Below are 26,590 nucleotides of genomic sequence, written 5' to 3'. Positions count from 1 at the left end.
ATTTCAAAAAGGGAGCCACACATGGGAGTCTGTTCCTTTACCTATTGATAAACCATTAGATGCAAAATGGGTGTTTCAAATGAAGGAAGATTTGAAAGGCATCATAGTACAATATAAAGAACTGTTAGTCATGAAAGGTTGTGAGTAGAAGCAAGGCTTGACTGTAATGATATATATGCACCAGTCATAAGAGATAACTAATTAAGATATTTATTTGCAGATGTGAATCTATTGGAGGATGCGAGAATTTTAAATATACGTCTTTCTTGTGTAAATATGCTTTGCGTTGCTATGGACATGTATTGTGGAGAGTTCATGTAACTGTTTAATTTTTAATTGTGTGTAACAAACCTTACAGTTTCACTCACAAACTGCTAGAAAATTACTCTTCTAACAATGCTATTCTTGCAGTAATTTTAGAAAGTTTGTTTGAAACATCCATTTCAAGAAACGTATATTTTGTTCTATTAAAGATACTTCTGTCTGATTCAGATTAAAATTTGATATGGCATATGTATCGTACGTATTTAACATGGAATCTGAAATAAATCTGATAGGTAACTTTTCATAGTATTTCAAGCCAACTAATCCTCTTAAACACTAAAAAATGCCTGTATGTAAATAAAATTAATGTGTGTTACAATAGTCTCATGTGAAAATCTACTATTTTGTTCTGTGTGGAACTGAGACTTTATTTCAGGCAGTTTCTTTGTTACCTCATCTCAGCATGTATTGTCATGTCTATTTCAATAGACTTTTTTTTTTAAATTTTATACTCAGTTTTTTAAACTGTTAAATGCTCTTGCCTACAGTAGTATGTTACTCTTTAGATTCCACACTGCTTTTACATGCTGTTCCTGCCTCTTTGTTTCTCTTGCAGGTTCTGTGTGCGTATTGTATAGGCCTCATAAAATTTGACATTTGCCTATAAATGTAATTTTCTAGTGTGTTTTATCATTATCGCATACTTAATCAACAGTTTAACCATGAGTGGGTGCATCTGTGTATGAAGTGCGCCAGCCACAAATAACATTGTCTTGTACCATTCCATTGTTGTTCCACAATTGCGAGCCCATATCTGTTCCTTCATTATTGCTTATTTAACACTTTGATAAGTTGTGTTGTTGTACATCCAAGAGAGCAGCAGTAATATAAACAGGAAGCTAGGTGAGAAAAATTCTCAGTCTATGCCAGAAAATGACTCAGAATCTGAGCCAGCAGCACAAACCCATAATGAGGTAGTTGTCTACATGATGATTAGCAATCGAAAAAGCAGTTGGCTGGGGTCTGAAACAACTGCGCTGTTTCATGCTTCGACTGAGTCATTAATGTGGTGTAACTTTTCTGTACAACAGTAGACTGATATAATGGAAGTTCATTTTATTATTGTTTAAGTAAACAGTGATGTAACTCATATAATATTGGTTCATTTTAACCTTTGTAAATAACTAAGATTACGCTGTGATATTATTTATTTTAGCAACATAAAGACAGCTATGCTTCATGTTTGATGTTTATACAAAGTATGCTGCACTCCCACTCATGTTATAAACAAAGGCATGCCCATTTAATGATTAATGATTGACTTTTTATTTTGAAACACATTCTGCAGTATATATTAACCTCTTTGTTATCTTTGCTTATGGTTTTTTAAATTTTGTTTCTAGATGATGGAAAAGGAAGACGAGGGGAAACAAGAAAAAACCAAATCTGCTGAGTCAAAAAAAGATGACAATATGGAAGATGGTGAAGAGCCAATGGATATAGAGGATGCAGGAAAGGCTAGTGGAAAGTCTAGAGAAAAGAGTGAGGAGACAAATAAGCCAAGGCCATTACATCGCACAGCTTCTATTTTTCTGCGCAATTTGGCTCCTACAATAACAAAACAGGAAGTAGAAGCAGTATGTATTGATTTTATCTTTTGGTATTATTTGCTGACACACATCAAAATTATTAAAATTTCAAATGTCTTTATGGAAGCTGCACAGTAAAGTGCTGAGTTTAGTAATTAGAAATCCAGGTGATAGCTGAGCACTGTTGGTTATATGGCTAATTGCTTTGCAGATGTGTAAGAGATATCCTGGATTCCTACGTGTGGCTATTGCTGACCCACAGCCTGAAAGGAGGTGGTTCAGGAGAGGTTGGGTAACATTTGAAAGACAAGTGAACATTAAAGAAATATGTTGGAACCTCAACAACATTCGGGTGAGATTTGGATAACATTTAAACTGGAGAATTCTTTTATCTTTTGTGCTAATAAGATGTGTTTAAAATTGGAAGTTAGATTTTATTATGTTTATATTTCATAAATCATTAGTTGTCAGACCACAGTAAAACCTTACCAGATTGTAGAATTGGCTCCAAAATTTTATTTGGTAATTTTGTTTTGAATGCCCTGTTGTGTTGATCTTCTCACAGATTCACAAGTCACTGAAGTGGGCATCAGATAGAAAAACTTCTTGTTCTCTCGATTACAAATAATCCCATTCACTATTAATTGTGAGATTTTTTTTTAAAGAGGGGCAGGCTCTCAAACGGGCCGACTGGGAGCAGGAAAGGCACTGCAGGACATTTCAATTTCCACTGTTGTGTGTGGGTTTGATGGCATCCATTACAAAATATACACATTTCAATTCCACAGAGCGAAGTACAGTGATGTGCTGTAGAAGAATGCTGTATGATGAGGTGCAGCACTGCACTTTGGTGCACTTAACACCAAATATTATGTCTTAAATTTCCTCCAACACATATATTTTATGTTTCAAACTTTTTAGAAAGATGTGCGCTACAAGATGAACATATTTTTGAAATTTTTTGACCTGGTTCGCAAATACCGTAGATCCAGGGCTGATGCGCAGAGCAATCTGAGTTGCAGTGAGTAGTCTCCATGTGACCCGTGTTTACATTCAGTGATTTTGCTGTTTCCCCTTCGTTTACTCTCACATCAAATGAAAACAAAACGGATATCTGTGGCCGGGAGCTATCAAGTGAATTAAAATACATTCACAAAATTCCAGTAGGCTAAAATATGTTTTTAGTTTCAGATTTTATTTTATTTCCATATTTCTGACAAACATTAATTGCCTTGCTCAACAATGAAGTTATTTCTGTCTGTTTGCTAAAGAAATTTGACTTTCATTAACCTTTTCCGCAGAGGCAGTCAATGTAATTGAAACGAAATGTTTAATTCCGGAGTACTGGCTAGTTTCACTTGTTTGCTGCATTTCAAGTGCATGTTTTCGTCTTCTAGCATGTATGGAATTATGCCATAATGAAGAACCAAACATGAGATAGTACAGTACTGGTACTCCCAAGAAAATTTACGTCCCGAAAATCACACCGAAAAGGTTAATATGTGCACTTTAAGGCGAACTACCCTTTTTAGTATGGTTCACGAAATTCTGATGTTCTTGGAGTATATCTCTGTCTTGTTTCTTTTACGACATAATGTAAGTAAGATCTTTTAATATTTTACACGTATGGACTTGTCTGGCACTCTCTGGCAACTGCTGAAATCAATCTAACAGGTTGCAGGAAAATATTGCGAATTGTGGTTTGAAAAGTGTTATTTTCAAAGTAAATTTCCTTTTATGCAAGATGAACTATGTGCAAGAATGTACGATGAATTTCTTAAATCACAGAACGTTTGATCTTTTTTAAAAATCAACTCAGATGACAAGCCATTTAGAAGAATTTCGAGCCCAGAAGGTCAGATATTTATGTCGGTATTAAAAATTTTACTGGCGTATTGGTGTGATGTATCCTAAAGCGTAACATGCGCTAAACAGATAAACATTATATGTGAAAGCTTAGCTTCTCTTGTAGCGTGTTACCTCTGAGACAAATAAATATTATATGCAAAAGCTTTGCTTTTCTTGTAGCAACACTGTGTATGTTAACTTAAATCATTAACTTTTCCAGTTGGTGCAAAGATCTTTCCAAAATGTGTTTTTTTTTTCCCCCCTTGAGTTTTGTTTTCTAAAGTGCCAATAAATTATACGCTGCTGTATAAAATCATATCCATTCAAAGGACTGATAAGTTTTACTGTTCCTACGGAAAGTATAAAGTCACTTAACACGGAGAAAGTGTGTTTTCACCCAGGAGAGAATGTATTTTTAACCGAGAGATCCACAAAAAATCCGGGAATTTTTTTTTTTCCTTTTTTGCATATATACTCTGTCTATTCACGATGTATGTTCCAGACATTATCCACATATGCCACTGAACTATATCATTGTACGACATATAGCTCGAGAGATGTGACAAATTATATACAGGAGTTAGATTCTTTAAAGAATCGGCACTGGAGGTGTACCTCTTGCCTTTGGGGTTAAGATCAGCTGCAGTGTCCTCTAGCACTATATATTGGTAAATGTTTGTTCACCACATCCTACTTAGTTGACTTGCCCCACCTTGTCTTGTGCCTGACAGCATCTTGCTGTTGCTGCTGTGGTACTGTTTATATTTTGTGTTTGAGTCTTCGTACCACTTGTCCTTAAATCAAATATCACACCAGTCTATATTGAGACAGCTTTACTGTGTAAGTGTATAAAATTCCACTTAAAAACATTTCGTTGCAGCTAGTAAGAAGTTCACATTTTCATTGGTATGTGGACAGCACATGAAACATGATGTGCAGTTTTGATTTGGACTTTACTATCTAAACATTGCAAAAACAAAATTTCAAGTACCAAATGAAACACACAAGAAAATACACCTGATACCTTTTAGGAGACACGTCCGACATACTTTTACAGGGTGTACAAGCCCTCGGAAATATGGGAGAAACCTTGGAATTTTTTTGCCTGGGAGAAAACAGGGGAAACTCGGGAAATTTTTAGTATTCCAGGAATTTTTCATTGTTTCAACTTTCAGTTAATTTTTTATAATTTTAACTGACAAGAACTCATAATCTAACAAAGAATTTTACTGTAGCCTGCTACTGCAGAAGAATACTGCAGTGATAAACCACCAAAATAAAACTTAAATTGCAAGGGCAATATGCCATTTACAACAACAAAACACAGTGCACACACAAATGTGTGCTGTCAGCAAACTGTGTCAAAAGTTTTAGGACAAAAACTATGCAATACTTCATAACAACAAACTGCTTTTGGTGAATGTGACATCACAACTGTCTACAGTAGTTATATTTTATCAGTTGCCAGTAGGCTCGCGCGCATGTGCAAAGCTGAAATCAAACAATGGAATACTTACAATGTAGTGGAGATGCTGAGCTGTGATAGGCACAACAAAAAGATTCACACAATCATAGCTTTCGGCCATTAAGCCCTTTGTCAGCAGCACACACACACACACACACACACACACACACACACACACACACACACACACGCGCGCAACTTGCACTCACATCTGCAGTCTCAGAGAGCTGAAACTACACTGCGATCAGCAGCATCAGTGCATGATGGGAGTTTTAAATAAAGATGGGGCCCCTCCACAACCGCACTAACGTGGTGACTAGACCAAAAGTTCTACTGTCACCTCCATCAACATGTTAGTTATCTAGTAAGTAGATCACAGGATGCTGGGCTGTGATGTTATCCATGTGTCTGGGTAAGACTACGCATTAACATGGTCCATCAGGTGATAGATAGTGGACGAAATGCAAGTGAGGGTAGCGATTTGAAGAGCAGAGGGAAAAAAGTGCCAAGGCTCGTGCCGTGGGAAAAAAGAACCTCTGCGACAGTGGGATGGGTAGTAAGAGCAGTAGTGGCTTACTAGCTGCAATAGTTCATGCAAGGTTGGATTTGTTAGTATGGGTATCATGCATCATTACCGTGGCAAGCCATGGCGATGTATCCCAGTTGCTGCAGCTGCTACATTCCTGGAACAATCAAGATCGTTATATAGTAGTGGGAGATCGGCCATAGATCATCTCACTGTGTGGGGGATGTGTGGAGCTTGTCTGCATGCAGAATACGGTACGGCTTCCCTGCGTGGTGCCAGTTATTCGGCAGTGTGTTCCAGCTGGATATCCAGTAATGGCGTCCGATTAACAGGGGCTCACCTGTACCGTTGTGTTTGCTTGTGCTTGGCCATAGATGTTAGGTCCTTACAAGTATGTCTTTTGGCCTTTTATGTTTCTATCTATGGTTGTGGTCATAGTTCTCCAGATTCAGAATAAACGGGTTCTGCAAATGTCTGGAGTTTCTGTATAGTCTTGTGGTGAGTTTGTGGATTACCTACGTGAGAGTCTCATGTCGGTATTCTCGGTGAAGGTCCGCGATGCGTGTGTATCGTGGAGCATTGCTCATGATTTTGAGTACTTTGTTTTGTATGACCTGTAGACGGCGCAGGCGTGTAGGTGTAACGTATCCCCAGACAGGAGCTGCGTATGTCATCAGGGGCCAAATAAGTGCCATGTACATGGACCTCGACACTCTTCTGTTCAGTGTGCTACACCTGTTGAACATAGGGTAGAGATGTTTGAGCCTTCCGCTATCTCGGTTGGTCATGTGTTGTATGTGGTCCCCCCCAGAGTAATTTCCGGTCCAGCCGGACACGAGGTATTTGACTTTCTCACGGAAACACATTGGGCATGCATGTAGAGTTATTGGCCTGCAGTATGGGTATTTGCCAAGTTGCTTCGGTCTTCATTGAACAGACCGACTTCACACTTGTCGACGTTTACTCTAACATGCCACTTCTCCAACCAAGGCTCAGCGACTCTGAGTGCAGTCTGTAAGCGTGACATAATGTTTGATGGTTACCAATCTTGAACGAGGATGGTTGTCTCATCCGCGTAGATTGCCATCGTTGTGTTGTGTGTGGTTGGGGGATCGTTTATGTAGAGGTTAAACAGTAGGAGCCCTAGGATGCTTCCCTGGGGTACCGTATTTACTCGAATCTAAGCCATACTTTTATCCGGTTTTTGTAATCCAAAAAACTGCCTGCGGCTTAGAATCGAGTGCAAAGCAAGCGGAAGTTCTGAAAAATGTTGGTGGGTGCTGCCACAACTAACTTTTGCCGTCGAATATATGTAGCGCTACACAGGCATGCTTTGTAGGCGCAAAGATAAATACTGGCACCAAATCATCTGCCTCAGTAAATAAATTTAAAAAAAAGGTGGAAGACGAGCTTTTTTCTCCGCCCCGAGTTTCGACCACTGCATTCTCATACATTATCCAACGAAGTAAATACAAATTCCGTATTGTTCATCTTCGAATGTAGCAGCATTTCAGTGTAGTACGAAAATCCGACTGGCAAGACTGTTTGTGATGTTTGTCAATGTGGCCAACTCTATGTTTTGAATTTTTTCCTACCTGTGAGAAGAGATGATTGCTAATAGGAACTTTTGTGAATTGTAAATCACATGCAGTATTCTCTTCACCATAAGAATAATACAAATATAAACATTTTGCCATGTATTGTTTCGTGTTTGCTGCTATCTCATTTAAATCCTTTCTGCCTAATAAACTACGAAACTATAGTGAGACAACGCGGAAGAATATACATATCATGTCATGTTTATCTTCGTATTATTCTTATGCCTAATAGTGATACAGTCAGAAATGAAGCACAGCAATTGACTAGATTTTTAAATCTAAGATAAACTAATTTCTGTGCAGAATGTAATGTACTAAAGAGGCGCGTGCAAAGATTTTCAAACGGAGAAAATTTTTCGCTAAACTCTCATTCAGAACATCTTCTATCATACGCAGTTTATTATTTCGTTCTTGTTGATCTTTATCAAAGAAAGCAGCAATGTAAGTAACTACAAATAGCAGTCTCTTGCCGGTAGCGGCCACAAAGGCAAGCAAGCCATGCCGCGAGCGGCGACCGGCCGTAAACACGCATGACGCACTATCAGAATGCGACAAACAATGCATGGCACAGTACAGTAATGAATTTTCAGCTTAGAGTGCCGTAAACACCTATAACAAAGAGGCGCTTTACAGATCAAAGAAAAATAAGCAGACGAAGCACGTGAAAAAGAAAGGTACCCGTATAAATACGGACGGAGCGCCTGAGGCATAGCAATGGCTACCTGGTAAAGCTTAACTGCTAAGCTTACGACTCGAACCAAACTACTGTAGCTGTATCGTCATTCATTCGACCTAAATTGTGTCTCATATTACAGTGGACCAACTTTGTTTCGATTTGGAGATGCGACCTAGAACTTTTATCTCCCCTTGAAATTCGAGTCTCAAATTTCAGGTGCGGCTTAGATTTGGGAATTTTTTTTTCCTTGATTTCGAGTCTCTTTTTTCAGGTATGGCTTAGATTCGAGTAAATACGGTACTCCCGCGTGTATACCGTGTCATGTTGTTTGTTTTCCCTGCAAATCAGTGTTGAAACTCCTGTCTGTGAAGTATTAGTGTATTAGACGCATCAGCCCATCGGGGAGCCACGCATCATTGCGTTTGCAAATGAGGCCGTTGTGCCATAGACGGTTGAAAGCCTTTTCGATGTCTAAGAACACCGCCCCTGTTGGTTTGTTTGTGTTGAAGCCATGTGTTATATGTTAAACGACCCGTAAGAGTTGTTGTGTTGTGGAGTGGTGATTCCTGAAGCCGAATTGATCCGGTCTCAGGATGTCATTTGTTATGCAGTGCCTAGTGATGCATTTGAGAATCACCTTCTCAACAATCTTACTGACCGAGCTCAGAAGGCTGATGGGTCGGTAATTTTGTGGGAGGCTGTGGTCTTTCCTTGGCTTCCTGAACACCAGGACCTTGGCTGTCTTCCAAAAGGCAGGGAAGTGTTGGTGTGTTGGTGTTGTAGTATGGCATTCGTTATGTGTGTTAAGTACTCAGTAGCTTTATCCGTGAACTCCTGTAGGACACGGTTTTGAATGCCATCATGACCAGGGGCTTTCCTAGTAGTGGAATGCATTATAGCCCAGGAGACTTCGGCTGTGCTAGCATGTCGAATGTCATCGCGCGATGGTTGGGCTAGAGTGCGTGTAACCTCCTGATCAGTAGCAAGGGTGAACACTGGATCTGATGGTACCAGGTTCGGTGTGAATGATGCTGTGAGTGTGTGGGCCATTAGTTCTGCTTTCTCTTCCTCTGAGTATGCAGGTCCGTCAGGCCCTTGAAGCATTGGGTACATATTTTCTCTCTGGTGAAGTGTCGGGCTAATTGCCACATGCCAGGTCGCGTGGTGTCCAGCCCTTCAAGTTTTTGGTTCCACTGTTGTGTTTTATGTGTTTGTATTTTATCATGTATGATGCCCTGTAGCCTGTTAATCTGCCGTTTGAAGTACTGATGCCTGGTGCGCTGCCATTGTCTACTGAGGCGATTCCTCATTGAGATTAGGCTCAGGATTTCCTGGGGCAGGGCCACACTGTGTTGTTGTGAGGTGCGATCAGGTATGGTGCCCGCCATTGCGTCCTGGACAGCGTTACGGCGTTAGTGGAGGGTTTCTACTGTCTCGTCAATTTGTGCTGTTTCGTTAATTTCGTGTATGGGTGGGATGTGGCTATCGAGCGTTTCCTTGAACAATGTCCAATTTGCACTCCCATAGTACAACATCCTGTGTTGTTCCATGCGCTGCAGTGTTTCCTCAATTTATAGTATTACTGGTTGGTGGTTTGCGGGCAGATTGTTTTCAACGACAATGTTGAGTGTCGATGTAATCCCCTTGATGAGGGCCATGTCTAACCCATCTGGCCTGTGTCTCCTCTGATAAGGAATGTGCGTAAGTTCAGTTGAACGTCACCAGCCGCTCCCTTGCCTTTGGTAGCGGGCGGGGCGCGAGTGCAGTCGATCCTCATGCCTCGTGTGTTGCAGTCTAACTGCGGGTAACAACACGGGAAGTGCTAGCAGCATCCGTCATCTCGCACTTAGGAGTATTTATTAGGTGTTGAGGGGGAGATGACAATTTTGCTTTTCTCGATATGTGAAAAAAGTGTATGTTGTTCCCTATTGAAGTGGAAGTTCCCTACATTATACTAACATGCGCTATTAGTGCAAGCGCGACACCTAAAGGAGGTGCGGAAGAAGAAAGGCCTGCAGCACGCAGGCGTGGTCCTGTGAAGGAGCCCTGGTACTGCCTCAGAGTCCCTAAAAGAACGTTAGAATCACGTTGGGGGCATTGGGTAACCGGAGGCTACCGGGAGCTGTGAGCTGAAGCTCTTTCCCGGCAGTCCGTGACTGGTTGCGCAGCTTTGTGTCGAAGGGGAGCGTGCTCAACCATTTGACACTCGGCCGGTTGCCGCTGAGCGGCTGCGCCGGGAGCAGCTGATGCGCTCTGCATGGGCGACTTGCTGCGGAGCACTGGTAGCGGCTGGCTAGTGCGCGGTCGGCTGGAGGGGGGAGAGGCGACTGGGTGGCGGTAAGGAGGAGGCTGGGGGAGGGGGGGGATTGTATGGTGGGAGCGGCGGACAGTTAAGTGTTGCAGTTTAGACAGATGGTAGGAGAGAAGGTGCGGAGGGGGGGAGGGGGTAAGTAGCGGAAAGGACAAAAATAAAAATAAAAGAAATTAAAAGACTGGGTATGGCGGTTAAATGACGTCTGTGTAAAGCTGGAATGGGAACACGGAGGGAGTTGGATGGGTGAGGACAGTGACTAACGAAGGTTGAGATCAGGAGGGTTGTGGGAACATAGGATGTATTGCAGGGAAAGTTCCCACCTGCCCAGTTCAGAAAAGCTAGTGTTGTGGGAAGGATCCATATGGCACAGACTGTGAAGCAATCATTGAGATGAGGGGTATCATGTTTGGCAGCGTGTTCAGCTACAGGGTGGTCCACTTGTTTTTTGGCCACAGTTTGTCGGTGGCTGTTCATGCGGACAGACAGCTTGTTGGTTGTCATGCCTACATAGAATGCATCACAGTGGTTGCAGATTAACTTGTAGATCACATGACTGGCTTCACAGGTAGCCCTGCCTTTGATGTGATAGGTATTGTTGGTGACCGTACTGGAGTAGTTGGTGGTAGGAGGATGTATGGGACAGGTCTTGCATCTAGGTCTATTACAGGGGTATGAGCCATGAGGTAAGGGATTGGGAGCAGGGGTTGTTTAAGGATGGACGAGTATATTGTGCAGGTTCGGTGGACGGCAGAATACCACGATAGGAGAGGTGGGAAGGATAGTGGGTAGGACATTTCTCATTTCAGGACATAACGAGAGGTAGTCAAAACCCCGGTGGAAAATGTAATTCAGTTGCTCCAGTTCCAGATGGTATTGAGTTACGAGGGGAGTGCTCCTCTGTGGCTGGACTGTGGGACTTTGGGAGGTGGTGGGAGACTGGAAAGATAAGGCACGGGAGATTTGTTTTTGTACAAGGACGGAAGGATAATTACGGTCAGTGAAGGCTTCAGTGAGACCCTTGGTATATTTAGAGAGGGACTGCTCGTCACTGCAGATGCAACGACCACGGGTGGCTAGGCTGTACCGAATGGATATCTTGGTATGTAACGGGTGGCATCTGTCGAAGTGGAGGTATTGCTGGTGGTTAGTAGGTTTGATATGGACGGGGGTACTGATGTAGCTGGGAGCTATTGAGTGAGTTAAAATATTTTCACATACTACACAAAAGACCAAAATATATTATTAGTTTTAGTTTTCTGATTTTGTTTCCATGTTATTGGGAATTGAGCATTAATCATCTTGCAGATTTTTGTTGGTTTGCTAAAGAAATTTGGCTTTTATTACCCGTTTCCATAGAGGCAGCCAACTTATTTGAACTGTTCGTTGAGTTTCAAATTCATGCCATATACAGCATAATGCCATAATAAAGAACCAAACATGAGATAATAGATTACTGGTACTGGTCTAGCTTTTTCAGAAACTACACTGAAAAGCTTATTCCAGGTAGGGGCTTACTTCAATGTGAATCTGGTCATACAGTTGTGCACTGTAAGGTGAATTATGCATTCTAGTATGGTTTACGAAGTTCCGATGCTCGTGGAGCGTTCTGGTGTCTTGTTTCTTTTATGACATACTGTAAGATCTCTTAATGCTATTAACATACAGACATACACAAATGTTCACTTGAAGATGACTAAACAGGCAGTAGTATTGAATATAAAATTTTGTTTGAAATATATTGACAGTTTCAGCCGTATTGTACGAATCTCCCTAGCGTGAAATACAATGTTTTTTGATCGCAAGATGTATTTCAACACTTGTCTGGTAACTTCTCTAGGCTTGATATTATTTCTTAATTTGGATTTTTTACATCTTAAGTTTACAGAAAGCCATTCTTTGGTAAATCATACTCCCCCACAAGGCTTTGTATTTACTCCTGGAGTAGGAATAAATTGTCAGTTATACTGTTTCTTGACTTCATAAATAACCTTGCCAAGTTTTTATAGAGTTTGACAAAACTCATGCAGAACTTAATGTTCCTAAGTCTGGTGCATATTATTCCTAGTTCTGGTGCACAAAAACAACTTTTTTTATTTATTCAATAAATTTGTATTCCTGTTTACTATTTTTTTGAAGTGTTGTGTGGATGTAGACCTCATTGGAAATGCTACATAACAGTTATATGAGAATGCAGGCTTTCTCGGCGAATCTTGATGATAAATTCTTCTCGGGTTGACAGCCGAGTCAATGCGTTGTTCTCCAGCAACGTTTCAGCAAGTTTCTTACTTGCCATCTTCAGGCGAAGTGTCGGGTTCACGCCTCGTCCGGGTCTTTATAGCCGCTGGACCACGGGCATCTCTGCATCCTTGGCGCGGGTCGGGCCAATCAGGCGCGAGCGGAATCGGCGCGGCGGCGCGTGGTTGGGGGGGAGCTGTGGGCGCCGGGTCCTGGCGTCTCGTCTTGGTGCGGCCTGTTCATTCCATATGCTGCCACCGACCTACCTCCATCGGAGCGCTCTTGTCTCATTCTTGATAATGTTGTATCCCACGCGCTGCTGAGTTGGAAGCCACTGTCCCGATTGACCAGGTTGTTACTAACCCGTATCTCCACTGCCTCTTTAATAATTGAGTCCCAGAAACCTTTCGCTCTACACAGTCTCTTGGGTGCTTCAAACTGAAATGTGTGTTCTTCACTGAGGCTGTGTTCCGCTACCACGGATTTTTCTTTTTGTCCGAGGTGGACGCTTCTCACATGTTCAGAGATGCGTTGCGTTATGCATCGCTGCGTCTGCCCAATATATTGTTTCCCACATTCACAGGAAATACTGTAGACACCCGGAGTTCTTAGACCCAAGTTGTCCTTCATTGAGCCCAGCATATTTCTGATTTTTGTTGGAGCATGGAAGATGGTTTTTATCTTTTTCTTCTCCAGTATCCTGGCAATCTTGGCCGTGGGTGGTCCTGTGTACGGGAGGAACGCCAGACATTTGTTGTTCTCATCTTCCTGAAGGTTATTCTCCTTCTTCTTCTTCTTCTTGCTCATATGGAGAACGCGTCAAATCTGTGTTTCGGAGTATCCATTCATCTGGAAGGTTTTCTTCAGGTGCTGAATCTCAGCAGATAAACTGTCCTTGTCGCATATGTCATGAGCTCTGCGGACCAGGGTAGTGAGCACGGATTTCCGTTGTGCTGGATGATGGCAGCTGTTGGCATTGAGGTACAGGTCTGTGTGCGTTTTCTTTCGGTAGACTGAGTGTCCCAGTGTGCTGTCAGTTTTCTTCTTTATAAGGATATCGAGGAAGGGTAGGCACCCATTTTCTTCCATTTCCATTGTGAACTTGATGTTCTCGTGTATGCTGTTCAGATGGTTCCGAAATTCCATTAGTGTGTCTTCGCCGTGCGGCCAGACCGAGAAAGTATTGTCCACGTACCGATAAAAGACCTTGGGTTTAAGGCGTGCTGTTTCCAAGGCAATATCCTCAAAGTATTCCATGTACAGATTAGCGATACATGGTGCCAGTGGGGATCCCATAGCGACTCCATCCACCTGTTGGTAAAACCTGCCGCCACACTGGAAATATGTGGTCGTGAGTGCATGGCGGAATAATTCCACTGTGTCTTCGTCGAAATGATTTTCCAGTAGTTTCAGGGAGTCCTCTAATGGTACCCTTGTGAAAAGGGATATAGCATCAAAGCTGACCATAATATCATTTTTGTCAAGACACCACTCCTTGTGTGTCTTAACAAACTCCGTAGAATTCTTGATGTGGTGGGGACATTTACCCACGAGAGGTTTAAGTAGTAGTGCCAGGTGTTTGGCTATACCACAGGTGGGAGAGTTGATCGTGTCTACTTCGCCTGAAGATGGCAAGTAAGAAACTTGCTGAAACGTTGCTGGAGAACAAAGCATTGACTCGGCTGTCAACCCGAGAAGAATTTATCAGCTACATAACAGTATTGCACAGTACGAAGAAAGAAATATATGCCAAACCCACTAAATAAATAAATATTGGGTACTTTGAGTTGCAAAGTCTAGTTTTGAAATGAGTATTATGCCAAGGACTGCTTCTTATTTTGCATTCCCTATCTGGATAGTATATGATTAAACAATAACTCCTTATGTCTCCTCCAAACAATATCTGCAGTGCTGCACATTGTCGTGTGATATCCCACCACAAATGAAATTCCAAACAAATGCAGTGAAAGGCTTATGAACATAGCAAACCACAAGCATGGGCTTCCTATGTCACTGTGACAGCGTGGGCACATTAATGCCTGTTTTCTGATGCTCTCTGGCAATTGTTCAGTTAAACCTATTTTTAATGTGTCGCGGGAAAGTATTGAAAAATGAATTATGTTACTTGTGAGAATTTTTCGCGATGAATTTCTTAAATTTTATAGTGTTTGACTCTCACTCAGAACTTAACACTTTGAGGACAAGCCATTTCGAAGAATTTTTAGCCCAGAAGATCAGCCATTTATGTCATTATTTAAAATTTTGCTGCACATTTGTGTATGATGTATCTGAAAGCATAACACTTGCAGGAAAGGGTAACACATGTAGAAAAAGACCAGTATTACAGATGAAAGCTTAGCTTTGCTTGTAGCTACACTACACTGAAGAACTAAAGAAACTGGTACACCTACCCAAAGTTGTGTAGGGCCTCTGTGAGCATGCAGATGTGCCACAACACGAGGTTGCATGGACTCGAGTAATGTCCGAAGTAGTGCTGGAGCGAATTGACACCATGATCCTGCAGGACTGTCCACAAATATGAGGGGGTAGAGATGTCCTCTTAACAGCACATTGCAAGGCATCCCAGGTATATTCAGTAGTGTTCAAGTGCGGGGAGTCTGGTGGCCAGCGGAAGTGTCTAAACTCGGAAGAATGTTTGTGGAGCCACTCTGTAGATATTCTGGAAATGTGGTGTGTTGCATTGTCTTGCTGGGATTGTCTAAGTGCGTTGGAATGCATAATGCACAATGGACATTAATGGATGCAGGTGATCAGACAGGAAGCTTATGTACATACCACTTGTCAGAGTACCAGGGGTTTCATATCACTCCTACTGCACACGCCCCACACTATCACAGAGCCTCCAGCAGCTTCACCAGTCCCCTGCTGACACGCAGGGTCCAAGGAGGTTGTCTCCGTATCTGTACACATTTATCCACTCGATAAAAATTGAAACGAGACTTGTCTGATCAGGCATGTTTCCAGTCATCAACATTCCAGTGTCGGTGTTGACAGGACCTGGCAAGCTGTAAAGCTGTGTGTTGTGCAGTCATCAAGGCACAAAAGTGGGTATTCGGCTCCGAAAGCCCATATCGATGGTATTTCATTGAATGGTTCACATGCTGACACTTGTTGATGGCCCAGCATTGAAATCTGCAGCAATTTGCAGAAGGGTTGCACTTCTGTCACATTGAATAATTCTCTTCAGTTATCATTGGTCACCTCCTTGCAGGATCTTCTTCTGGCTGCATTGATGTCAGAGATTCATTGTTTTACCGGATTCCTGATAGTCGTGGTACACTTTTGAAATGATTGTATAGGAATATCCCCACTTTTTCACTACCTCAGAGATGCAGTGTCCCATCGCTCATGTGCTGAGTATAATACCACATTCAGAACCTCACTTAAATCTTTTAACCTACCATTGTAACAGCAGTAACTGATTTAACAACTGCGCCAGACACTTTTTGACTTAAATAGGCTTTGCCGACCACAGTGCCATATTCTGCTGTTTACATAGCTCTGTTTTTGAATACGCATGCCTATACCAGTTTCTGTGGTGCTTCACTGTGTGTTTACATTACTTTAAACCATTAATGTTTTGTGTTCGTATGTTCGCACTATTTAACAGTGATGTTGCTATCAGAGGACTACATCACATATCCTATGCTCTGAGTATGTGCTGTCATTGGCTGGCAAGGTCACATGACATGAGCTATGATTGGCTGAAAAAAGTGCTTCGCAATCTCAATTTCAGTGCTTTGGTATCTAATATACTGTGTTTGGTGGAATTCATATTTACACTTTCACAATAAGAAACTACGCAGTGTGCATGATTTGTACATCAAAGATCTTTCAAAAACACCTTTTTTCTTTGTTTTGTTTCCTAAAGTTCTGTGTTGATGTATAAAATCTTTACCATTCAAAGGATTGATAAGTCCTGTAGCTCCGAGGGAAAGTACACTGTCACTTAACGTAGAAAAAGTGAGTGTTCACCTGGGAAAAAGTGTGTTTTTTAATCAGGAAATCTGGAAAAATTGGCGTCATCTTGTTTCTTGTCCACATATACACCCTGTTTTATTTTGGAGAGTGGTGTTGTTATGTTGTCTTACATATGCCGATTCCTTCAGTACATTATTCATAATAGTTCGCCCACATTGCTGTTCTCTTGAGACATAATCATGAATTATCACTTTGATTTTGCGTTGATAATTGTATACTCTTCATAATAGTGTGTTTCTGGGTGGTGTTGTAGATTGTTCCCATTTTATGCTCTGTAGCTTGACAGCTGACCCAATCTTCTTCTTCAGGTGCTGCGAGTTTTGTTGTTATGTGCACTTGCTGTCATCTGGTTGGTGTCAAGGCAGCAAGCACACTAAGCCGAAAAACTTGCAGCATCTGAAGACAACTGGGTCAGTCCATGAAATATAGTGCATAAAATGGAATCAACATCTTAACAGAACACCCAGACATACGTTGTCTTCTGGTCAAAAAGTATAGCAGCTTTTGAATTATTTCTGCTGAATTTTAGAATGGTAAAATTGATGATTGCTTGTCGTAGAAGAATAAGTAACAATCAAATCTTGGACTTTCTTGGCTTAATTTAGACAGAACTGGTGAATCCCAAAAACTAGAAAACCACTAACTAATGTCAAGGGAGTAAATGAAAAAAGAAAAAAAAAATCATCTTGTCGAAATTTGAAGCTCATGTTACTATTTCTACCCATGTTTTGCAGAAGTCAAACACATAGGAATTATACAGCCAACTGGTTACGTATAACTGTTTGGTACAATTGATGTAGGTTTTGGCATCTACTAAGTGTGACTTCACAAGAATGAAATTTTGAGAACCCTATATAATAATGCATAGAAAATTTAAGTATGACAAGAAAACACAAAATTTTGTGAGTACTGGAACAACCAGTGAAAAATTTTTTGTTACGTAATTGTAACTGTTCATTATGGGTGGGGCCATCGTTCCTAGAAATATGCTTGAAAACCTTTAGCTCTTCGAGTATGTCTAGTCTATGACCTTTCTTTTCCCATTGTAAAATGGGAATTTCTTCAGTGCTTTTCAGTTTGTGACCAGAAATCAACAGATAATCAGCAAAAGTGGAATTATGTACATTAGTGCCTGTTTTTTTCCAATAAATGTTCTTTGGCCCCGACATCATAAGATCTTCCAGTTTGTCCTATATAATAAATGGGACACGTACCACAAGTGATTTTATACACTCCTGAATTGTGAACTTGAGATTGTGAATAAGATTTTTATGCAAATTACTATTTGTGGAAAAGGTAAATTTGCATCCATATTTTTTTTAGTAAGACTACGCCACATTTTATAAGAAACAGAGCCTAGAAATGAAGCCACAAAACATATTTGTGCTTGTCACTGGCAGAAACAGTACTGATACCTAAAATGATCACTTTAGCATCAGTTTTAAGTTTGAAGATCTTGTCAACCATCGAGAGATAACAGCTGTTATTAACTGCAGTGGTTTATATTATATTCATCTCGTTACTGAGCTTGTCATATGACAAAGATACAGAAACTGCATGATGAATGGCTGAATGGAAAAATGCTTTTTTGTGGGAATGAGCATGCACTGAAGTAGCAGGCATAATTTGATCTGTATTAGTTGCTTTTTGAAAAATACCAAAAGTAAGTCTGTCATTGTCAGTAGCAGTTCTGAGGTCCAAGTAATTATTGTCATTTTCTAATTCACAAGTGAAGCTGATTTTTTTCAAGGAGTCTATTGAAAATTTCAAATGAATGCTGAATTCCATGCTGGGAACCACTGTATATGAATCTTGTCCACATACCGGGCATAAGACAAAATGCCCAGATCAGCAGCAGAAAAATTATTGAAGAATTTCTCTTCTAGTGAAGTGATGAAAATATGGCTAAGATGCCTACCAGTTTGTTAGACATTGCCAGGCCATCAGGCTGATGGTATAGTTTGCCATGGAAAACAAAGTAATTGTATTTTACTACTGTTCTTAGAAAAATAATTGGGTCAGTGATCTGCTTGTCAGAAATATCTTTTTTAAAAGTATGTAGGTTTCTTTCAATGCTGTCAAGGGTTGTTTGAACAAGTACGTTAGTATAAAGGTTTGTAATATCTAATGGAAAACAATTTACTATCTTGATCACGCTGCAGATCTTTGATTTTATTACTAGATTTTGACTATTTCGAAAAACAAAGGATTTTTATATTTGATCATGAAAAAACCATGCTAACTCACAATATGAACTGTTCATACTGTTCAGTCAGATATATCGGATGGTGACTTTTATGTACTTCAAGCTGGGAACACAATTTTGGGGCCTGTGGTTTCATATTAATAAGCTGTTTGTTATGAAATGGTTTGAGGAAATTCCTAGCACTGTTAATGACAAACCTAATTTTTTTTTGTATCATGGGGGTGGGATTCTCATCTAGCTTTGAAGCATTATTCTTTTCCAAAAATTGTAACGCGTTAGACACACATTCGTTCTGAGTAGCAACGATTACATCATTCCCTTCATCAGACCTCGTTATAAGGGCATTGTTTTCTTTTAGCTTGGCATTAATATTTTTAATCAATTTTTTATCACAATCATATCGACAGAAGTTTGTTACTGCATGTTTCTCAAAAATACTACGTACGTCGCCGAGCTACCCTCATTTGTCGAGAAGCATCCATTTTGACACTATCAAGGCCTATTTTAAGATCTATACTTTCTACAACATTATTGTGTGACAGGTTAGGCATACAGTGTACTTAAGCCCTTTTCCCAACAAGGCAGTTTATTTTGGTATAAAATGTATTTGAGTCTTACTCAGAATTTTGTTGAAAAATTTATGTTCAGAACTTTGGAAACTACGAGTAGGCTTTTTACAGTAAAATGCTCTTTAGATTAGCCAGTTCCATCTCATGTTGTTTTGCAGTACATCTGTTATAGTTATCCATCCCATCATTAATAAAGTCCCCAAATGCATCAATTTGAAAATTAATCTGTAAGCGAAAAATTTTATTGACTTCCAGATACAGAACATAGGCTTCTTCATTTAATCTGTCCTTTTTCTTATATAAAGCACTAATTTTGTTGGAAATAATTTTTTGACTAGGCACTTAAAAGTTTTTGGATTATTTGTGCACTGTTTGATGTTAAAATGGGATTCAATGTAACTTGGCAAAAGTCAATTTTCTTCGCAATGCTTGTTAAAATTAATAGACATACCTGTGTTTACAATTTCCCATAAAAAATTAAGTATGAAAAAAAAGTGATCGTTATAAATCCAAATCTATTTTTTCTGATTGAAGACTTATGACAAAAGAATAGCACTTGTCAGTGATTGTCATTAAACTTTCCAAATTTAGTTATGGTTTAGGAAAGAAAACATATTACTTTGTGCAAAAAAGCTATTTTTGTGATATAATAATAATTGTGTTTCTTTTTTGCTCCTAGTTCTGTGTCGCAGTTTATTAGTTTACTTGATGTTATCCAGCAATTTATTGTGATGTTAAATGCAACTTATTTGTGGTCCTTTAAAACTTTTTTGTATTTTTCAATTTTTCCTCGCCTACCATTGGTTACTGTTACTGTACCTTATTCTGCCATTTCTTTGCAGCTGCGGGATTGTGAACTGGGAGCTATTGTAAATCGTGACTTAAGCAGGAGGATTCGAACTGTAAACGGCATCACATCACATCGCCAGGTTGTCCGAAATGACATAAAATTGTCAGCTCGTATAGTCCACAATTTGGATGCGAAATGTGGACTGTGGCTTGATGGAGAAAATAGTAATAATAAAACAGAACCAGCAGAAGCAGATAAGAAGAAAGATGAGCAGCATGTTCCAGTATGTTTTAACTGCATCCTGTTTATTATTTGTAATTTGTATGTTTTATACTGCTGGTGATCTAGTGAATAGTTCAGGATTTCTATCTTTTCAGCTGAAGGTTTTGACCATACATATGTGAGAGATTAAATTAGGAAAAATATGAATGAGATTTATGGGAATGTTGTGGATCAGGGTGAAGCAAAAACTGCACAAGCTTGTAAATAAAATTTACGAAATCAGGTGAAATTCCACTTATTTTTTTTAAAAAAAGGTTGTAAAGCAAGAGTGGAGAGATGTGGAAATTACCACATAGTCAGTATGGTATCACATGAATTAAAAAGATAATACCATTTTTTATATATGGCTTGGAGAAGACCAGTTTTTGGTTATATAATAGGTGCCACATTTATGAAAAGACAAGGAAACCTTACATAGCTTTTGCATTTTGCTTGATCATGTGAAACTTAAGTGTGGTATCAACTACAGCAATAGAAGGGTCACATGTTCTCTTCATGTGAAGCATACTACTCCGCTCACCACTGATGGGGTGGTGCAACAGGAATGAAGATGACTTGGTATGATTCAGTAAAGAATATGATGTGTCGAAGAGAGTGATGATGCATTTTCCTTTTCTGCCATTTTAAAAAGGAACCTTCGCTCTCTTTAAGAGCACTCAAATATTCAGGATTGAATGTAGAACTTCAATGCTCTAAATTTTCGTACTTTTCCTCTATGTACTATATGTCCGCTCCTTAAAGTTCATAAAATTTACTAAGTCTGCTTTTGTTTCTGGCTTCAAAATCTGTTATACATGGCTTTCATTTAATTATGTGTAGCCTAAGTTTCAACATTTTTTAATGTATGGGCACTATTTGTTGCTTGCCATTTAATGTAGTTGTCTTGTTTTTCTTGAAGTCACTCATGTCAGTACTTGATGCCATAGACCTGCGGATATAGCTTCAGGGAATGTTTTTTCCACTCTGGTTGCAAGCTAAGATATTATGTCTAAATGTTCTTATCAATTTATTTTCAATGGACAATAATTTTACTTTTTAAAACTAAATGTGCGTCAAGATTAATGTTTTAGTCACAAGAACCAATATGAATTTCACTTGGTCTCAGTCTGCGTCTCCTAAGATGAATTTTTATTCATAATCCACATTCACCACTTAATTTGATATTCTCACTTTCCTTGACGAAAAATCTGTTGTGCCAGTGGATGGAAGTACAGCACAGAAATTAAAATTATGATAGCAATGGCGAAAGAGGCAGGTTGTAAGAAAAGGAGAGTTTTCTGCAGTAATATGGTCTAAGATTTGTCGATAGGTTTGAGATGTGTGGGCTTGGCAGAGGATGGAAAAAAATAGTTCGTTGGATAAAATTGAAAATGAGATGGCACTAATAAGAGTGAGAGAGCAGGGAGAACTTCTGAGTGTAACAAATGAAACAAAATAAAATGGATAGGACATATATTTGCACTTTCCACTTCAGTGAAGACCTGCACTTGACATTGAGAATTTATTTCTCCACTCTGATGTCAAGCCTCATTCGACATGATTTTTTATAACTCTCAGATGCACCATTCAGGAAGCACAGAATTGCTACTTCTTGATGCACAATCCTTTCTGAGGAAGAGATTGTACAGCTCTTAGAAGAATGTCTAAGTGAAAATGGGAGTGAAAATGATTTTGATGACAGTGATTCATTTGTAAACAACTAGTGAAACACTTTTTTGTTCTAATATATACTCTGTTGGTCAGCAGCCTCATTGTTTCTACAAAGGAGACTCGCACAATTTTCTGTGGCACACTTACTGCTCGGGCAGCGGTGATTTAAATAAGAATGTATGGAGACACCCTGTGTCTACCTTATGGATTGTAAAGGGTTAAGAGAGGAGGAGGTGCTTATAAGATTAGTCTTAGAAGAGTATGTGGAAGTGAGGAGGAGGCTAAAGATAATCTTTCAGACCCTGACAAGTTGCTGGATAGCAGCATCAAGAATGAAGCAGTGGACTGTCAGAAATGAAGAAACTTAAGAGCTACTATAGAAAACTGGTGGTGGTGGTGGTATTTATTTGTTTATTTTCAACATACCTCATTACAGTGTTTAGGTTAAATTTTTATATAAGATAAATAAGAAAAATTTCTGAGTGAGGTAGTGCAGTGGTTAACACGCTGGACTCACATTTGGGAGGATAACGGTTCAAACCAATGTCTGGCCGTCCTGATTTAGGTTTTCTGTGATTTCCCCAAATCGCTTCAGGTGAATGCCAGAATGTTTCCTTTCAAAGGGCACCACTGATTTCCTTCCCCATCCCTCCGTCATCCAATGGGACCAAGACCTTGCTGTCTAGTTCCCTCCTCCAAATCATCCAACCAACCAAACAAACATGTCTAACTGTAGTTAATTATAATAGAAAAATATGCAGTTAATTGTATGGACAATAGTTAACTTCTGTGTAATCTACATTCATTTAAGGCGGTGTTTCACAGTAATACAGGTACATACCATATTGTCATTATAAAGTTTACGGATGGAATTTTTTAAAAATATCTTCAATTGACAGAATGTGCTGGGAGAGGTTATTACATTACAATATTTGTGAAATTCTTTTTCACTTTTTAATTGGTTTATTGATGGGTCAGTTGCCTCCCTTTTCTGTAATACACTTCCTCTGTGCGTCACTCTCGTATTAAGTTCACGCCACACATGTGAGTGGTAATCTACAGTTAGATCACATTCAGTACATACACAAGCAACAATGGGGGCGGTCGGGGGGGGGGGGGGGGTTAGCTTGAACTGATGAAAGTAAGACATTAATTTTCTGGGCTTGTAGCTTGCATTGTTGTAAGATGACTGTGGCAACTTTATGGAAATATGATGTAGTCAGCCCATTCCCTTTCCCAGTTTTCTTTTGATGTGGTGCTTAATTTTATTTTGTTCACGGATGGAGAAATTCCCTTGCAGCTTTCTGTTGCAAATTTTTGAGATGCTTGTTCAGCCAGTTCATTCCCAAGAGTTGCAACATGGGCTTTCATCTATTCAGAGTTAATATGCCATTTCCTCTAATCCAGTGGTTCTCAACATGGGGGTAATAACTCCTTTCAGGGGTAAAATGTAATTTTCAGAGGGCTAAAAACAGAAGATTAAACTGTTTTGGGCATGAAACTTAAATTTTTTTAAAAGTTCGTTACTGTTACCACTATTTTACAAGACTGTAATATTGGTTACCTTAGTTATCAACAGTAACATTTTTGTTCAAACACTAGCATTAATGCTTGACACAAAATGGTGGAGACTAAAACGTGTTAAACGAATGTATTAACAACAGCTTCCTCAAATAGTCCAACCACCATACATATGCATCCATGGCAGGAAAAGTGAGACACATCACATGTGCTGAAATGTCTCATGAAGACACCTTCTCAGAGTTGTAGGAAGTTTCTGCAATAGACCAGATATTGTTTGAAAGTCCCTTGGGCATGCAGCTGGATTGATTGATTATTCTTGAACAAATTTTTGACGGCGTAACATGCCATCATCATCATCAGGTTACTCATTGAAAATTTATTCTACAACAATTAACCAATCTGGTTGCATGCCCCAGCGATGCTCAAGCTGGGAAAACCCATGAGCACACAAGCTAAATATATGTTTTGTTATTCACTTTGCAACAATAAACAAACTAATTGACCGCACAACACAACAGTATTTCTGTGATGGCTGCTACACTGCTATAGACCCGACACTTTATTATTATGTAATGGCAGTTATAGCATACAAAGCATCGATAGCCTGAAGTCTTTCATTTTCCACCAGTGAAGAAGTAAAGAGTTCAACAATTAAGCGATTTACAAACACTAACTTTAGTTGTATTAAATTGATTTTAATTTACTTGATTCTAAATGAAGTTGCTGCATGGTGGAGAAACAAGTGCTGCTCGGGAGAGAAGTGGTGTAGAGGAAGCATTTTTTGTCAGTGTCTACCCTCAGTGCGAACCATTAACATTCTTTTTAGAGGAGGAGTTGTAGGTAGGACTTGCGATGCACTGGAAATTGCTTCAAAAAGTTATTAGAAATAAGCAATACCAGTTGTCCCATTGACTCATTAGTTACTGGTTTAATAAAACATATACAGAAACTAAATATGATTTATCTTTCATTATTTTTTTAAATTAAACTGTTGAAAGTAATTTATTTTTCATTCTAAAGTTCAGTTAGGCACTAATGTTGATAGTGAAAGGGCAGGTGGTGGCAGGGGGATGAGATAATGCCTAATGTTGATTGCACGTAGGGGTAATTGTCCCAGAAAGGTTGGAAACCACTGCTCTAATGAAGTTCCCTAATTTCTTCTGTTTCATATGCATATTTCATGGAATTTAACAAATTCAGCATAGTTCTACTCTCCAGGTGTATTACAACAGTCATTTTAACTTTAATTTTTTATGTTATCTAGTTCCTCTAAAAGTCACAAAATTGCTAATCATTCTTCCTGGCTAATAATGCCCCCTTTCTGTAGTCTGAATTTTAACTGATAGGAAAGTGTGCTATTAATTATTATTGCCACTCATGAATCTGTTCCATAGTCCAAATAAATCCCATCAATGTAAACCGCTACTGGGTATTCCTTGAGGTTGTAATCTTCTTCTGCTCCTTTACTTGTGGCAAGGACCACTGTTTGCAGTCTAAAGGAGTATCTCTAGAATGGACCAAGTGTTCAATGTTTATAATTTCATATTCTTCAGCTATTGACTGAAGTTTAAAAATATCGATGTAAGACCTGTTATAATGTACAACACTTCAGCAGATGTTGTTCTGTGAGGATTAGCAATCTTAATGTTTATAAAAGTTTGAATTTCAGCAGATGACGTTGTGTAAGGATTAGCATTCTTAATGTTGATAAAGCTTTGGATTCTTCAAATCCTTAGTTACATTTTCTTCTTAGTGCATAAAAACAAACGGGAGCTGCTTATGCCACTGTTTGTCGTGTAGCTCCATTTTAAAGTCCCCATTTAAGCCTCGCCAATTAGTTTCATGCACATTTCAGTCGTTGTGTTGTGTATATTCATTAAAGGTAAATATAGAATCCGTGATTATTCCAAGTATTTCAGTAATTCAGCCTGTTGCAAAACAGTATGGTTTAGAGCTATACTAACTGTTGTTTAGACTTTCTGATCTATCCTCATTATTAGCATTACTTTAGACTTCTGGTCATGAAATCAGATTTTGTTGTTTTGGGCCCAAGGTGTGTGATATTTTTCCATTTCTGTGTTGCAGTGCTCCTCAGCAATAATGAAAATGCTTATAAAATGTCAGTTTGGCTTTCAAAAAGACTTTTCAACAGGAAATGCTATATTTGCTTTCACTGGTCAAATATTAAGTGCTCAGAAAAACCGAACATCGCCCTTTTGGATTTTTTGTGGTCTCCCAAAGACTTGGGACTAAGTGCTAGATAAGCTTGTTGTATTAGTGGCACCGAGCACAAATGGTTTGATTCATATTTAACTGGAAGAATGCAGAAGGTCGAAATTAACAGTACACATTGTCTGCAAAAATCAGCAGAGCCTCTAACTGGGGAGGTATAAAGAACTGTGTTCCACAGGGTTCAGTCTTGGGTCCCTTACTGTTTTTAATCTCATTATATAAAAAGGCAATGTCTCGACTGACTTGCTCATCATCCCCAGCCCAAACTGCTAAGGATACAAACTTGAAATTTGAAGGAGGTGTGGATCTTGTACCGTAGGCGTCCTTTAAGAAGCGATTTTTCGAAATTCCATCGCTGAAGGGGGTGAAATAGAGGATGATTTTTTTTTTTTTTTTTTTTTTTTTTTTTTTTTTTTTTTTTTTTTTTTTTTTTTGGTAACACTATTAAGGCAGTTTTGAAGATAGATCTTTAAAGATTGGTGTTTGGTTTCCCAGTCAGAACTAAAGAAATGCATGTTTAAGCACTTTTGGAATTTATTTTAATGCCATGGATGTGGAAGTTTTTATAAATCATTCATTAAGAACAACTAAAGTATTTTTTAAAGTTACATCTATGAACAACTTCTCGATTATAAATTTGTTTCATTGTGTCTGGAAATTGAATGCCTAAGGTGGTGAAATACGGAAATGAGATTTTTTGTGGAAATATCTTATTATGAAAGCATTTTTGAAGCTAAATCTATGAAATTTTAAATTTTGCATCTCAGAAAAAAAACTAGTTTTTTAATTCAACCCCTTTGGGAGTGAAATAGTGATGAAA

General features: G+C 39.3%; 1 protein-coding gene across 21 annotated transcripts in view; it reads left to right on the top strand.

Annotated features, from left to right (window-relative positions):
• The window catches only part of LOC126361861 (serrate RNA effector molecule homolog), a 195,827-nt gene that overhangs the window by 127,376 nt on the left and 41,861 nt on the right, over positions 1–26,590 (top strand). For all 21 annotated transcript variants that reach the window (XM_050007828.1, XM_050007841.1, XM_050007839.1 and 18 more), the window contains 3 exons: positions 1,668–1,901; positions 2,065–2,205; positions 20,135–20,365. In XM_050007828.1, the coding sequence (XP_049863785.1) occupies positions 1,668–1,901; positions 2,065–2,205; positions 20,135–20,365 (606 nt within the window). The remainder of the gene's footprint in view (positions 1–1,667; positions 1,902–2,064; positions 2,206–20,134; positions 20,366–26,590) is intronic.

Source organism: Schistocerca gregaria, chromosome 1, assembly GCF_023897955.1.
Source record: "Schistocerca gregaria isolate iqSchGreg1 chromosome 1, iqSchGreg1.2, whole genome shotgun sequence".
Taxonomy (NCBI): domain Eukaryota; kingdom Metazoa; phylum Arthropoda; class Insecta; order Orthoptera; family Acrididae; genus Schistocerca; species Schistocerca gregaria.
The sequence above is the reverse complement of the archived record's forward strand: the minus strand, read 5'-3'. Positions and strand labels throughout refer to the sequence as shown.